At 49.6% G+C, this 15,253-nt stretch overlaps 1 protein-coding gene across 1 annotated transcript; it reads left to right on the top strand.

Moving 5' to 3' along the window:
• Positions 1–3,641: 3,641 nt before the first annotated feature.
• On the top strand, positions 3,642–14,585 carry ARAF (A-Raf proto-oncogene, serine/threonine kinase). Its single transcript, XM_073013753.1, has 16 exons — positions 3,642–3,741; positions 5,376–5,530; positions 5,688–5,791; positions 7,592–7,694; positions 7,780–7,934; positions 8,047–8,145; positions 9,439–9,580; positions 9,685–9,712; positions 9,787–9,932; positions 10,031–10,233; positions 11,519–11,695; positions 11,788–11,834; positions 12,341–12,459; positions 12,695–12,826; positions 13,639–13,773; positions 13,990–14,585. Exons 2-16 carry the CDS (start codon positions 5,435–5,437, stop codon positions 14,122–14,124), a joined length of 1,821 nt encoding a protein of 606 aa, XP_072869854.1. The 5' UTR covers positions 3,642–3,741; positions 5,376–5,434; the 3' UTR covers positions 14,125–14,585.
• The last annotated feature ends 668 nt before the right edge of the window (positions 14,586–15,253 follow it).

Raw genomic sequence — 15,253 nt, 5'->3', positions numbered from 1 at the left:
GAGTCTATGAGTTCTTGGGGGAGAAAGCATTGCCTTTGAGTGGGCTGTGTCCCCCTACCCTTCCCCTCCTTCCCCCTATCCTGCAAAAGCAATGAGCTTTTGCTGGCATTTTTCTCATCATTTTATAAACGTTGAACGATGGAGCCAGAAGTCTGTCTTCAAATACTGCCTAGGAATGAAAGTTTTTAAACAATTTAAGTGAATTGAAATGTAAAATGCACTCCCCTATTCCCCTCCCCAAAGCCCCTCACTGAGCTCCAAACAGGAGTTGTTCCTGACCCCACTGGCACTGAGGTGGTTGCCAGGGCTCCTGCAGTGGGAGATGGAGATTCAGGGCCTAGGGATTTAATTTCAGAAAAAAAAGAATTTTTTCAAAATAATTTCCCCAACCAATAAGAATTTGTACAAACACAAATGTTTAGAATTATGTTTGAGGCCTTCTTTTTTTTTTTCTTTTGCCACACAGTTCTTATTCTGGTATATTACACATAAAGCAAAATATATCCATTTTCAGTATAGAGTTCAATGAGGCCAGGCAAGGTGGCTCATGCCTGTAATCCCAGCACTTTGGGAGGCCGAGGTGGGAGGATCACTTGAGCCCAGGAGTTCAAGACCAGCCTGGGCAACATAGTGAGACTCCATCTCTACAGAAAATTTTAAAAATTAGCTGAGTGTGGTGGTGTGTGCCTGTAATCCCAGCTACTTGGGAGGCCGAGGTGGGAGAATTACTTAAGCCCAGGAAGTCAAGGCTGCAGTGAGCCATGATTGTGCCACTGCACTCCAGTCTGGGTGACAAAGCCAGACTCTGTCTCAAAAATAAAAAAAGATAATAATAAAAATAGAGTTCAATGAGTTCTGACAAATGCATACAGAACATTCCAATCACCTGCAAAAGTTCTTTAATGTACTTCCCAGTCATTCTCCCTCAAAACAACATCTAATGTGATTTCCTTCACTATAGATTAGTTTTGCCTGGTTTAGATTTCATACAGGTGGAATACAGTATTTCTCCTTTGTGTCTGGCTTTTTTCATTTGGCCCCATGTCTGAGATTCATCTATGCTCTTCCTATATGTCAGTAATTTGTTCCCTTTCATTGCTGAGTAGTATTCCATAACCCCGTTGTTGTATTTCTTTGTCAGTTCTGTTTCTGGACACCTGGGCTGTTTCCAGTTTTTTGATATTATGAAAAAGCTAATCTGAACATTTGCATACAAGTTTTTGTGCAGACATACTGCAATAGTAGCATGTTGTAGCTGGCTCACCACAGCAGATTTTGTGCATCTCTTTTAAATCTGGTTCAGCGACTGTCACATCAGTAGCCTGAAATAAGCCACGGGGACAGTACAAATTAGAGCTATTTTCTTCCTGGAGAGTTGGTTGTTAAACATTTACCAGCACACCATTGGACACGTGTTTTCATTTCTCTAGAGTAAATACCTAGGAGTGAGATTGCTGAATTGCATGGCAGGTCTATGTTTAATTTTATATGAAACTGCCAAACTGTTTCTAAAGTGCTTGTGCCACTTTACACTCCCAATAGCAATGTATGAAAGTTCCAATTGTTCTACATTCTCATCAATACGTAGTATTGTCAGTCTTTTTAATTTTAGCCATTGGAGTTGGGCATGGTGGCTCATGCTTATAATCCTAGAGTGTTGGGAGAACGAGACCAGGAGCTTGACACCAGCCTGGGCAACATAGTGAGATTCTGTCTCTCTAAAAATTTTATTTAGCCATTAAATGGTGAAGATTCAAATAGAAAAGTGGAGTTGGGGCCAGGTGTGGTGGCTCAAGCCTGTAATCCCAGCACTTTGGGAGGCCGAGGTGGGCAGATCACTTAAGGTCAGGAGTTTGAGACCAGCCTGGCCAACATAGTGAAATCCTGTCTCTACTAAAACTATAAAAATTAGCCGGGCATGGTGGTGGGCGCCTGTGGTCCCAGCTACTCAAGAGGCTGAGTTACCCAACTGATTTTTTTTTTTTTTTTTTTTTGCATTTTTACTAGAGACGGGGTTTCGCCATGTTGGCCAGGCTGGTCTCGAACTCCTGGCCTCAAGTGATCCGCCTGCCTTGGCCCCCCAAAGTGTTGGGATTACAGGCATCAGTCACCACACCCGGCAAGAATGGAAAGTTTTATTACTGAATAAGCACTACACCAGACTGTGATGCACATCACAAACAATCGGCTAAAGAGGTTTCAAAGACAAAAGAAATCTCATCCGTTTATGTAACAGGCAGATACAGCCCATTACAAACATATTCTTTTTTTTTTTTTTTTTTTTTTTTTTTTGAGACGGAGTCTCGCACGATCGCCCAGGCTGGAGTGCACTGGCCGGATCTCAGCTCACTGCAAGCTCCCCCTCCCGGGTTTGTGCCATTCTCCTGCCTCAGCCTCTCGAGTAGCTGGGACTACAGGCGCCCGCCACCTTGCCCGGCTATTTTTTTGTATTTTTTAGTAGAGACGGGGTTTCACTGTGTTAGCCAGGATGGTCTCGATCTCCTGACCTCGTGATCCACCCGTCTCGGCCTCCCAAAGTGCTGGGATTACAGGCTTGAGCCACCGCGCCCGGCACAAACATATTCTCAAACAATAACTTGTGCTCAAGTAAGAAACTTGACAGCACCATTTGGTACACATACTTCATCCCAAATTCACCTAGTAATTGGTGTGGCTATCTGTGTTAGTTAATTGCCTTTATCCAAAGGAAAACGAAAACTCATATCTTTATGACAAGCAGGTAATAACTTGAAGCCAGGCACGCAGATCAAATTCCCATGAAGACAGGGGAAGACAGGGGTGCTATTTTCATTGATGTTTACATTTCATCAAAGAGATGGCTACAAGGCTCTTAAGAAAAACATTCCGGGGTTGTAAAACTGGCATGAGATCTAGCATTTTAAAAGACTTACATACATCTCAAAGGGACAGAGAAAATTTTACAGTTACAAGTTTTCTAAAGGAAATGCTCTAAGAGAGACGTCTCTCTCTTTTGACACCAGGGAAAATTCGATTTTTAAAAATTTGTGTTTACCCCAGAGTACCTCCACACATTGACTGGCATCGTGCTCCATTCACCGCACTTCCCTCTTCACCTGGCCACCTGTGACTAGTTTTTCAAAATCCTAATCAACCCCATTCCTAAAGGAAGCCTCCCAGATAGAAGGCCGCCCCTCCTAGGGCCAGCCCCCCAACCCCCACCACACCAGAGACCCGCTGTCCTCAAAGGCTATGAACTACAGTCTCCTAGAGCCGGCGAACATCGCCGATCATTTGTTCTGATTCCAACCCATTTCAAAGATGGCAAAACTGAGACACAGGAAAATCATAAAAGGGTGCTTAGGGCACTGGCCCAAAAAGGGTACTTAAGGATTACTCCGTCCAGATGCCAGAGCCCTAAGGTCAGCCCCAAATGACCTTAAAAAGTCCTGCTTTATTCGTCTATGCCACTATTGAGGTTAAAGCCCTAGGCACGCAGGTCTTGCCCCAACTGCGCCTGCGCGAGTCAGGACTTGCGCTTGCCCCCGATCTTGACGTTTCAGGCTGCCCCTCCTAATCCGGAACACGACTCACATTCCGTTGGTCTTGCCTTGACAGACGTGACCTTGATCCAATAAGAGTGGAAGGATGAGTCCCGCAGAGCCAATAACGAGAGTCCGAGAGACGGCGAAGGCGGACTCTGTGAGGAAACAAGAAGACAGGCCCAAGATGGAGGCGGCGGTGGCTGTAGCGGCGTGACAGGTGAGGGCGGACCCGGGAGGGCTCGGTTTCTGGAGCGGCTGCCGGGCACGGGCAGGGCGCCCGGACCGAAAGCTCAGCTCCAGGATGGCTGCGCCCGGGCCCCGGCGTCCCCCGCCCGGAACCGGAGGAGTGGTTTGACCCGGGGCGAGACCATCGTCGACAGCGGGGGTGGGGTGGGTAACAGGAATAGGCGGGCAAGGCTGCGGGTGATGGTTTCGCCCGCTGCTAGTGGTGGTGCGCCTGCGCAGAGCCGGAAGCCCTTTGGTAGGCGGGACCCTACCGACTGGTGCCGGGATTCCGTCTTAAACCCCCTAAGGTGTCCAGTGACCTTTCCTTACCAACTGCGGGGAGTGTGTGGAAACGGGGTTCACTCCCCGGTTTCCTTATTCTGGATCAGTGTCTGACCCCCTGGGGGGGAGAATGTCAGGATTCTCGCCTCTGTAACCGCCTTCCATGATCCCCCATTCAGTTTACACCAGTAATGTGCCTGTGACCCCCTCACTGGTTGTCAAGGAGAATTTTGGAGCTCCCTCTTTACCTCCATTTTTCTCCCCGCAACACCATACCTTCCTTCTCCTTTTGCTATGACAGTGTCTGGTGATCCACCATTACCTCCCCAGTTTGGCTCAATGTCTGGTCATTTCCATTTCCACCCTTCTCCCCATTACAGTCCCTAGTGACACCTGTTACATCTCCCTTCCGCATAGTATGTAGTGACCCCCACCCATGAACTCCTCATCATAAAGTCTTGGGACTTCCATTAGCCACCTAACACGGTGTCTGTGGTCCTAACATGAACATTACACCCCAGGGCTTAGGGATGTCCACAGTGCCCTTTAAGGATATGTTTGGTGCAACCTCCATCTTCCCCACACTAAGGGCAATATCTCATGATCCTCTTTCCCATCACCCTGCCTGCGACTCCTCCCTCACCAGAGTATCTGGCACTTCCCCCGTTCTCTGTTAAAAAGGCAGGACACTTTGGGAGGCTGAGGCGGTGGATCACCTGAGGTCAGGAGTTCGAGACCAGCCTGGCCAACATGGTGAAACCCCATCTCAACTAAAAATACAAAAAATTAGCCAGGCGTGGTGGCACACGCCTGTAGTTCCAGCTACTAAGGAGGCTGAGGCGGGAGAATGGTTTGAACCTGGGAGGTGGAGGTTGCAGTGAGCTGAGACCGTGCCATTGCACTCCAACCTGGGCAACAAGAGTGAAACTCTGTCAAAGAGAAAAAAAAAAAAACAACCAGGACATTCTGTTCGTGCTTCTTATGTACCTGACAGCTCAGTGCAATGTGTATTGACTTCCCCATTGGTCCCCAGCACAGAGTCTTCTGTGCTCCTGTACCCTCCAGGACAGTATGCTCTGTCCCCCTTCCTTGTTCTCTCCCCCCCCAACCCTGTGCAGTGAAGCTGAGACCTTGGCACTCATGAGTGAGAAAAGCAACAGGAGGGTCTGAGCAGAGGAGGAACTAGAAGGACTTCAGATGTGAGCAGGATCTCTTGGGCTGTCATGTGAAAATTAGGCTGCAGGGGGCGACAGGAGCCTGGACTTTGAATTTTATTTTGTCCCCTGCCACTTTGCTTCCAGACTATCATTATTGGACCTCTGAATTCTGTCTGCCTTCTTGTAGGAGCCCCATGGCACCTGCCCAGCCCCACCTCAGCCCATCTTGACAAAGTCTAAGGCTCCATGGAGCCACCACGGGGCCCCCCTGCCAATGGGGCCGAGCCGTCCCGGGCAGTGGGCACCGTCAAAGTGTACCTGCCCAACAAGCAACGCACGGTGGTGAGTCATGGAAGCGAAATGGCAGGGGCTGTGGATGGACCCAGTTGTAACTCTGGGATCAAAAGGGTGACAACGGTTGGGGGAGGCCTTTGCAAAAGGATGGGAACATCAACTGTGGCCTCTGTTGGGCAATGAGGACCCCTGCACATACACACAGGTGACTGTCCGGGATGGCATGAGTGTCTACGACTCTCTAGACAAGGCCCTGAAGGTGCGGGGTCTAAATCAGGACTGCTGTGTGGTCTACCGACTCATCAAGGGGTGAGTGTGGCAGCCCCACGCCCACCCACTGGGTGCCCCACCTCCCATCCCCTCCTCAGTCATTTGATTCCTTCTGTTCTTTATCACAGAGTCTTCCATTAGTCTTCCCTTAGTCTTTAGTCCCCCCTTATCTGCAGGGTACGTGTTCCAAGACCCCCAGTGGATGCTTGAAACCACAGATAGTACCGAACCCGATTGCTATCAGCCGGAACATGTTTCTAATTCTTGTCTTCTACCCATAAATGTAATGCCTTTTCCGTCTTAACTAAGCATGTATCATGCACTCTGGCCATCGCTTTTGCAATATGAGGTATGACGTCAAAACCAGCATGAATTTATTTTTCCTTCTTCACAGTTCCAAAGATGGAAGATTCGGCCGGGCACGGTGGCTCACGCCTGTAATCCCAGCACTTTGGGAGGCCGAGACGGGTGGATCACAAGGTCAGGAGATCGAGACCATCCAGGCCGACACGGTGAAACCCCGTCTCTACTAAAAATACAAAAAAAAAAAATTAGCCGGGCGTAGTGGCGGGCGCCTGTAGTCCCAGCTACTCGGGAGGCTGAGGCAGGAGAATGGCAAGAACTCAGGAGGCGGAGCTTGCAGTGAGCCGAGATCGCGCCACTGCACTCCAGCCTGGGCGACTGAGCGAGACTCTGTCTCAAAAAAAAAAAAAAAAAAAAAGATGGAAGATTCTTTCTTACAGTAGATCTCAACAACCTCAGCATATGATTTTCTTTGCTTTCAAGTCAAGAACTTTTACCTTTTTGCCTAAAGGAAGCACTTTACAGCTTCTCTTTGGCATGTCCGAATTGCCGCCAACACTACTCCTGTGCTTTGGGGCCATTATTAAGTAAAATGGCGATCACTTGAAGACAGCCACTATGATATTGAGTCAGTTGTTTGATAACTGAGCAGGCTACTAAGTGATGGGTGGTAGCATAAACAGTGTGAATCTTCTAGATAAAGGGATGATTCACATCCTGGGTGGGATGGTGCAGGATTTCATCATGCTACTCAGAATGCACGCAATTTAAAACTTATGAATTGTTTATTTCTGCAATTTTCAATTTAATACTTTCCCACCCGGTTGACCACAGGTAACTGAAACCATGGAGAGTGAAACCACAGATAAGGGAGGACTACTGTAGTTCAAGTAATCTATGAGTTCATCCATCTTTTGTTTTGTTACTTCATTGATTCATTGGTTCATTGGCCTGTAAGGTCAGCCAACTCATTCTCCCCTGGCCCCCAAGTCCTCACCCTGGTCCATCACTTCCTCCCAGATTTCATCTATTTTGTCCTTTCACGATGTCATGACTTCATCAGCTCTCTTCTTCCTCATTTTCCCCATTCTTTGTCTGCTGAGTTGGGTCTTGCTGACCTTATTTATTCCTCTCTTGTGGGGTTCCTTAATTTTTTATGCAGTTCACCCACTGCACTTTATTTGTTGTTTCAGTGCCTCCTCGGCCCCCTTTTTGGGGGCTGGCTTAGCGCTTCTAAGATGTAGTTGTTTAGTTTCATTTGCTTCTCCCCTTCCGTTTCAGAGCATGGACTCTTCACACCGTCCTGCCTCTCATTACCCTTGTGGCCCAGGGCCAGTCATTTTATCCCTCTGAGCCTGTTTCCCATCTGTAAAGTGGGGGCAAGGATAATGACTAATTCCTAGAGTTGCTATGATGAGAATTAAACTTGCCAGACATGACCCTGTGGGTAGCAGGCTTGGAGGGACTTGTGGGGGTTCCCTGCCTCACCATGGCCCCAGCCCACCCTCCCACTCATTCCTTTCCATGCCCCCTCAGACGAAAGACAGTCACTGCCTGGGACACAGCCATTGCTCCCCTGGATGGCGAGGAGCTCATTGTCGAGGTCCTTGAAGATGTCCCGCTGACCATGCACAATTTTGTGAGTGCAGGGTGGACGGTGGGGGCGGATCATGGTGGGGAGTATCCTTGACCAGGTCTCAAACTTCCCTGCTCTGCGGCATCAGGTACGGAAGACCTTCTTCAGCCTGGCGTTCTGTGACTTCTGCCTTAAGTTTCTGTTCCATGGCTTCCGTTGCCAAACCTGTGGCTACAAGTTCCACCAGCATTGTTCCTCCAAGGTCCCCACAGTCTGTGTTGACATGAGTACCAACCGCCAACAGTGAGCCCAGCCTGGGGTGGGTGGGGGGATGGGGAGCACAGAGACCCAGCCACAAGGCCCTTACAGACAGCTGACCTGTGTCCCCTTACTTTATACCCTTCATGCCCTCAAGGTTCTACCACAGTGTCCAGGATTTGTCCGGAGGCTCCAGACAACATGAGGCTCCCTCGAACCGCCCCCTGAATGAGTTGCTAACCCCCCAGGGTCCCAGGTAGGGGTGCCTTAGCTGAAGGGCTACTGGGGGAGAAAAATATCTGGGGACTCTTGTAGACCACAAGCCATACTTTATTCATTTGTTTACTTGACAAACATTTATTGAGCACCTACAAGTGTGAGTAAGGGCATGAAACTGGGACCTTGGGCAAGTCACCTGATTTCTCTGGGCCTCAGTTTTCTCATCTGTAAAGAGGGGATAATGATACTTTCTACCATATAAGGTTCTGCTGAGGATTAAATGAGTTAAGACATGTTCAGTGCCTAGAACAGGATCTGGTATAGTGTAAATAATCAGTTCTTTTTATTATTAATTATAAATATATTTATAAGCATCTAACTACATTGCTAATTCTTCTAGTATAACCATACTCAAGCCTTTCCATTTTGAAATATGTATTATTTTATCATAAATTACTTCCCTTTTATTGCTTCTTTATGTTAAATATTATACAAAACTATAGCTATATTAAAATATATTATTGCTCTAATATATATTTTATAATGTGCATATTTTATGGTATATTTATGTTATTGTATCATGTTGTATTACATAATGTTATATAATGTAGAACATCATACATGTTTATATGATACATAAAATAAAGTTAGGGTATTATATTATTTTAAATTATGAGTGTATATGCATTAATTACCTTTGAGTTTCATTTCAGGATAGTGAAGGGAACATTAACATATTTTTGTAACTACAATATGTTTAGCATATATCGTGTATAACGTATATATAACATAGAATATGGTAATATGTATACTTTAAAACATTGCTATTTTAATATAGATGATATGTATTATATAACATTTGAAGAGTACATGTAATTATAATATATAATTGTAAAATATGGTACATTCCCCTTTCCCCACTATCTGTGTGGCTTGCTATCCTGCCTGTAGGAGTTTACTCCAATGTCACCTCCTCCTCAGAGAATCCTTTCCTGACACTTTCTAGGAACACTTTGTGTCTCCTTATTTTGCTTTACTATTTTTCTTTATTGCACCTATCACCATCAGGCATATTATATATTTGTTTTTTATTTCAGCCCCACGAGGGCAAGAACTGTTATTTTGTTTTACAGTTTTATCTCCACCACCTAGAATGGTATCTGGCACACAGCAGGCACTCAATAAATGTTTCTTGAAGCAATGAATAATAGTACTGCCAGTGGACATTCGCTCTGTGTGAGCTAAATGCATGTTTATGGCTGGGGGTGGAGTGGGGGCTTTCTTGGTTCTCTGATTCCTGGCAGTGATTTCACAGCCTTTCACCTGGCAGGCCCCACACTCAGCACTGTGACCCGGAGCACTTCCCCTTCCCTGCCCCGGCCAACGCCCCCCTGCAGCGCATCCGCTCCACATCCACTCCCAACGTCCATATGGTCAGCACCACGGCCCCCATGGACTCCAACCTCATCCAGGTTGGTGCTGTGGGGAACAATGCCAGGGACACACTGGGCAGAGGAGAGAGCCATTCCTGTTGGCCTCCATGCCCTCTTTTTGACTCCTGTCCCTCTTCTTCTAGCTCACTGGCCAGAGTTTCAGCACTGATGGTGAGTGCCCTGTGCCTGCACCCTGACCCCCGCTGCCCCACTTGCCTCCACTCATATCCTTTCTGCAACTGCAGCTGCCAGTAGTAGAGGAGGTGGTGATGGAACCCCCCGGGGGAGCCCCAGCCCAGCCAGCGTGTCCTCGGGGAGGAAGTCCCCACATTCCAAGTCACCAGCAGAGCAGCGTGAGCGGAAGTCCTTGGCCGATGACAAGAAGAAAGTGGTATGCTTGAGGGCGATCCTTTTGGGAGCACCAAGGCTGAGTGATGTGGGATGAGGGATGTGGGCAGGCCTCTTAGATGCCACCCATCTGGCCCACAGAAGAACCTGGGGTACCGGGACTCAGGCTATTACTGGGAAGTACCACCCAGTGAGGTGCAGCTGCTGAAGAGGATCGGGACGGGCTCGTTTGGCACCGTGTTTCGAGGGCGGTGGCATGGCGATGTGGCTGTGAAGGTGCTCAAGGTGTCCCAGCCCACAGCTGAGCAGGCCCAAGCTTTCAAGAATGAGATGCAGGTGCTCAGGTGAGGTGGCACATTTGCGTGGATGGGAGTGGCAGGCCCGGCCTTGGCACCTCTCTGGGAAGAGGCCATGCTTGGATTATTTCCTGGACATCACCTGTGTTTGTGTTGTTAAACCATCATCAGAAGTTGTTTCTTTCTGAAGGGTGTCCCTTTCCCCTCTGGGAAATGGGTATGTTTAGAGGACCTGTGATCATGCAGTTGTTTGGGTTATTAATGAATGGCTCTGCCTCCAAAATGCGGGTCTTCTTATTTGCCGCTGCGAACTGGGTCTGGGTGTGGGCCACCATTCTCGTTACCGCATTGCCAGGAAGGCTTGCATCTTTCCTTCCCCTCTGCTTGGACTACAACGGTAATGTTCTATTTATAGTGTTGGTTCTTGTTATTCATTAATTCTAATGCCTTGATTTAAACAATATTATCATCACCATAATCTAATCATTGCTTAATTTTTATAATTGCTATAATATGTAATCAATACAGTATTCATCTAGTCATGCTAAGAAAGCAGGTGTCTCTATTTTGCTGCTATAGTTACTATGTAGTATAGTACTGTATACCTATATACTACAGGTAGTACTGGATAGCTTCTACCAACCCGGGGGATGCCGGCATGGGCTTTTCCTCTCTGTCAAATGGGCACAATTATGTTACAGAGAATAAGGTAGCTAATACAATGATCAGTTTTACAGTTGAGGAACCTGAGGCCCAGAGAGGTTAAATGTCCTTCCCAAGGTTGTACAGTGAGTACCTGGTGCGGCCTAGATTTGAACGTGAGTCCAGACTCCAAGCTCTTTACCTCTAAGCTTCTCATGGTGCTGAACAGGCTCTAATCATCACATATCACTGATATTTTAATCCTGCATCTATCCATATTATATTGATACATCAATGAGGAAGGTTGGCATTCTACCTTCTCATCTGTGAGATGGTCACAGACCCAGGTAATGGTCAGAGTCAGAGGGGTGGGGGATGTTAATGATTAGAAATGCTGCTGTAGGCGGGGAGAGGGAGGGGCAGCAATTCCTCCCTCCTGCTTTTGTTGGGAGACTCAGATGGGGAAGCTCCGAATATAAGCCCACAGCAGAGAATCATAGCCCAGTAAACACATCTCACAAATTCCTGAAATCTGGCAATGCTGTGGTCCTGAGTGCCCCAAAAGACAGGGTGAAAATGAATGACCGAAGAAGGTAAAGAACAGTGCCACTCCTGTTGTGACAGTAAGTCACAGTAAGTGACAGTCGCTATTTTTCCTCCCCACCTCTGACATTGCCCTCCCTGCCTGCAGGAAGACGCGACATGTCAATATCTTGCTGTTTATGGGCTTCATGACCCGGCCAGGATTCGCCATCATCACACAGTGGTGTGAAGGCTCCAGCCTCTACCATCACCTGCATGTGGCCGACACACGCTTCGACATGGTCCAGCTCATCGACGTGGCGCGGCAGACTGCCCAGGGCATGGAGTGAGCCTCCCAGCCTGGGGAAGGGTGGGGGGAAAGGGTGGGGGAAATGAGGTAACCCCTAGCCAATCCACCACCTGCTTCCACCCCCACAGCTACCTCCATGCCAAGAACATCATCCACCGAGATCTCAAGTCTAACAGTATCTGTCCCTGGACTGGGGTTGAGGTGGGGGCGCAAGGGCTTAGAAGGATGCCTCTTGTGGGGGTTCTGGGAATTACAAAAGAGGGGCATGTGTCCCAGAGCTCCTTGCCAGGTGGCAGAACTGTGGCCAGCCAGGGGGCTTTAATGGCAGCCTGTTAGTCTGAAGTCAGAGGTGTGGCTGGTTCAGGTACTGTTCTTGGGAACTCTGGTTAGAGTCTGATGTGTGGCAGTTGTGGAGGGCATTATGGTCAGCATCAGAGGCATAGTGAGTTTGGGTGCCCTCCGAGGGGCTCCCTGTTCAGAAGTCAACAGCGGGGCTGAGTGTGGGGGGCACTAGCAGACGTTCCCTGCCCATGTCAAGGTTGTAGATAGTTGGTGTGATATTAAGGGGCTCCTGGTCAGGATCAGAGGGATGAGTGGTATAAGGGCACCAATAGGAACCTCCCAGGCAGGGTAAGAGGCATGGCTATTAGGAGTCCCTGTAGTGGTCCTTGACCCTGGCGGACATCTTCCTACATGAGGGGCTCACGGTGAAGATCGGTGACTTTGGCTTGGCCACAGTGAAGACTCGATGGAGCGGGGCCCAGCCCTTGGAGCAGCCCTCAGGCTCTGTGCTGTGGATGGTGAGTTGGGCCAGGCTGGATGCGGGGTACGTGGGGATGTAGGCTCCAGGATTGGGGTGTGTGGGGCCAAGTGGGAACGGGGATGCCTGTGCCAGGTGTGGGTGTCTGGACTCCTCATGTCCCACCTCATGTGGGTGGCTCTGAGTTGTATGCTGTGTGGCCAGTGGGATCTGGGACTGTGGACCAGCCATTTGCTGACCTCTGTGGTCCCCCTGCCTGGTCTGGCCTGTTGTAGGCAGCTGAGGTGATCCGTATGCAGGACCCGAACCCCTACAGCTTCCAGTCAGATGTCTATGCCTACGGGGTTGTGCTCTACGAGCTCATGACTGGCTCACTGCCTTACAGCCACATTGGCTGCCGTGACCAGGTGAGCCCCACACCTTACCCACAGTTCCCTGGGCTGAGGGATCCCCTCAGGCATCCATACCCCACATCCCCTCCTTTTTGCACTGATGAATGCCACCCTTTCCCCAGAAACCTAAAATTTTGTGGGATAAAGACTCCCAGAATCCCTTGGGCTCCAGACATCTACAATAAATTCTCTGGGTCTCCCCTACCCCAACTTCCCTCTTCTCACATCCACAGCCCTCTGGGACAAAAATCCTCGAAGTCCAGAATACCCCGAATCTCTATACCTAGAATCCGCCAAGGCCCCCACATACCCCAAAGTCCTCTGCTCTGGGTACTCAAAATCCCCCAGATCTCATTTCTCCCAGCATCCCATTTCTCCCCAGAAACAGAGCCCCTTTGTGCTTCTGGAATAGTCACAGGCACCCACAGTCACCTAGGCCTTGGGGTATCTAGCAGGCCCCAGGGCCGGGGTACCTAGAACCCTCTAGGCCTCAGACCCGCACAGAAGTATAAGCTCCCCCAGACCCAGAACTCCATGTTTCCCTGAGACTCAGTACTTTCCAGGTCCCTAAGCCTCCTAGAAACTCGTGGGCCTATAATCCTCTGAGCCCCAGATACCTACAATCCTGAACCCCAAATTTGAATCCCTCTGTTCTGAAAGCAGAGAATCCTCCCAAGTCCTCAATGATGGAGAATCCTCTGGGCCCCGATACTGACAGTACCCCAGTTCGCTAAAAATAATCCTCCCAAGCCCCTCAATACAAAATTCCTTGGGCCTCCCAGCCCCTGACCCCAGATCACCCCTTTCCTGCCCCCCTCTGCCCCCAGATTATCTTTATGGTGGGCCGTGGCTATCTGTCCCCGGACCTCAGCAAAATCTCTAGCAACTGCCCCAAGGCCATGCGGCGCCTGCTGTCTGACTGCCTCAAGTTCCAGCGGGAGGAACGGCCCCTCTTCCCCCAGGTGGGCTGGGTAGGAGGGCTGGACACCTTGGGTGGGTGACTCTGGGATGGAGGAAGACTGAGATGGAGGCAGATGTGAATGTGAAAGCTCAGAGGTTGTGTGTGTGTGTGTGTGTGTGTGTGTGTGTGTGTGTGTTTCCCCATGAGGCTGGGGCCTGGGGCTGTTGGGATGCCCATAGGGCTCTGGACACCCCTCCTCACCCCCACCTGCCCTCAGATCCTGGCCACAATTGAGCTGCTGCAACGGTCACTCCCCAAGATTGAGCGGAGTGCCTCGGAACCCTCCTTGCACCGCACCCAGGCTGATGAGTTGCCTGCCTGCCTACTCAGCGCAGCCCGCCTTGTGCCTTAGGCCCCGCCCAAGCCACCAGGGAGCCAGTCTCAGCCCTCCACGCCAAGGAGCCTAGCCCACCAGCCAGTCAATGTTCGTCTCTGCCCTGATGCTGCCTCAGGATCCCCCATTCCCCACCCTGGGAGATGAGGGGGGTCCCCATGTGCTTTTCCAGTTCTTCTGGAATTGGGGTCCCCCCAAAGACTGAGCCCCCTGCCTCCTCCATCATTTGGTTTCCTCTTGGCTTTGGGGATACTTCTAAATTTTGGGAGCTCCTCCATCTCCAATGGCTGGGATTTGTGGCAGGGATTCCACTCAGAACCTCTCTGGAATTTGTGCCCGATGTGCCTTCCACTGGATTTTGGGGTTCCCAGCACCCCATGTGGATTTTGGGGGTCCCTTTTGTGTCTCCCCCGCCATTCAAGGACTCCCCTCTTTCTTCACCAAGAAGCACAGAATTCTGCTGGGCCTTTGCTTGTTTATTTTGTTTCCCGACTCTTCTCTTGGGGTTCAGAGCCGCTGAGGGGTAGGATAAGTCCAGGCAAGGAGTGGAGGTCAGGGGGAGGTGCGGACCACATAAACAGCGTCACTACACGCATCACCACAGGCGGCACGATGAACGAGGACCACATATGCCAAGCACGGCACAAGAGGAGGCCACGTCAGTCACAGACACAGACATCACGGCAAAGGTGGGGAAGCGGAGACCACTGGCCTTCCGTGTGCAAAGGATTCTGGGAAGATGGGTGGAATTTGCATATTTAAAGACAGCTGTCAGAGGCAGGAAACTGGGGAGGGGGTCCCTGGGGGAACCGAGGGGTCCTGGAAGTGGGAGGAGCTCCCAAGGTATTGAATGAGGTTGAGGGGGCTGGTGTTCGGTGGCATTTGAAGATGTGGATCTTCAGAGGGATGGAAGATCCATGGGAAGAGGCTCAACAGTAGGGGTTTCTTGAGGATTTGGAAAATTGTGATAGGAAATAGGTGTGCTGGAGAGATTTGGGACCAAAAATAGGGTTTTCCAGGAACTTCAGGGCTCCAGGAAGGGATTTTGCAATGGGTTGCCTGGTATTTGGGCACTTCCAGGAAGGAAAAGGCCCTCTGGGGAAACCAGGGTCGGAGGTCTTCAGGAATCTGGAGGTCCTAAAACAGA

This window comes from Chlorocebus sabaeus, chromosome X (assembly GCF_047675955.1).
Source record: "Chlorocebus sabaeus isolate Y175 chromosome X, mChlSab1.0.hap1, whole genome shotgun sequence".
Lineage (NCBI taxonomy): Eukaryota > Metazoa > Chordata > Mammalia > Primates > Cercopithecidae > Chlorocebus > Chlorocebus sabaeus.
Note: the sequence above shows the minus strand (reverse complement) of the source record. Positions and strands in the feature narration are given on the sequence as shown.

Bases quoted from the DNA above. Each gene is read 5' to 3' on its own strand.
- ARAF (XM_073013753.1), top strand. From the start codon at position 5,435: ATGGAGCCACCACGGGGCCCCCCTGCCAATGGGGCCGAGCCGTCCCGG. The intron at 8,146-9,438 runs GTAGGGGTGCCT...TTCACCTGGCAG, and splicing joins CTAACCCCCCAGGGTCCCAG to GCCCCACACTCAGCACTGTG. The intron at 10,234-11,518 runs GTGAGGTGGCAC...CCCTGCCTGCAG, and splicing joins AATGAGATGCAGGTGCTCAG to GAAGACGCGACATGTCAATA.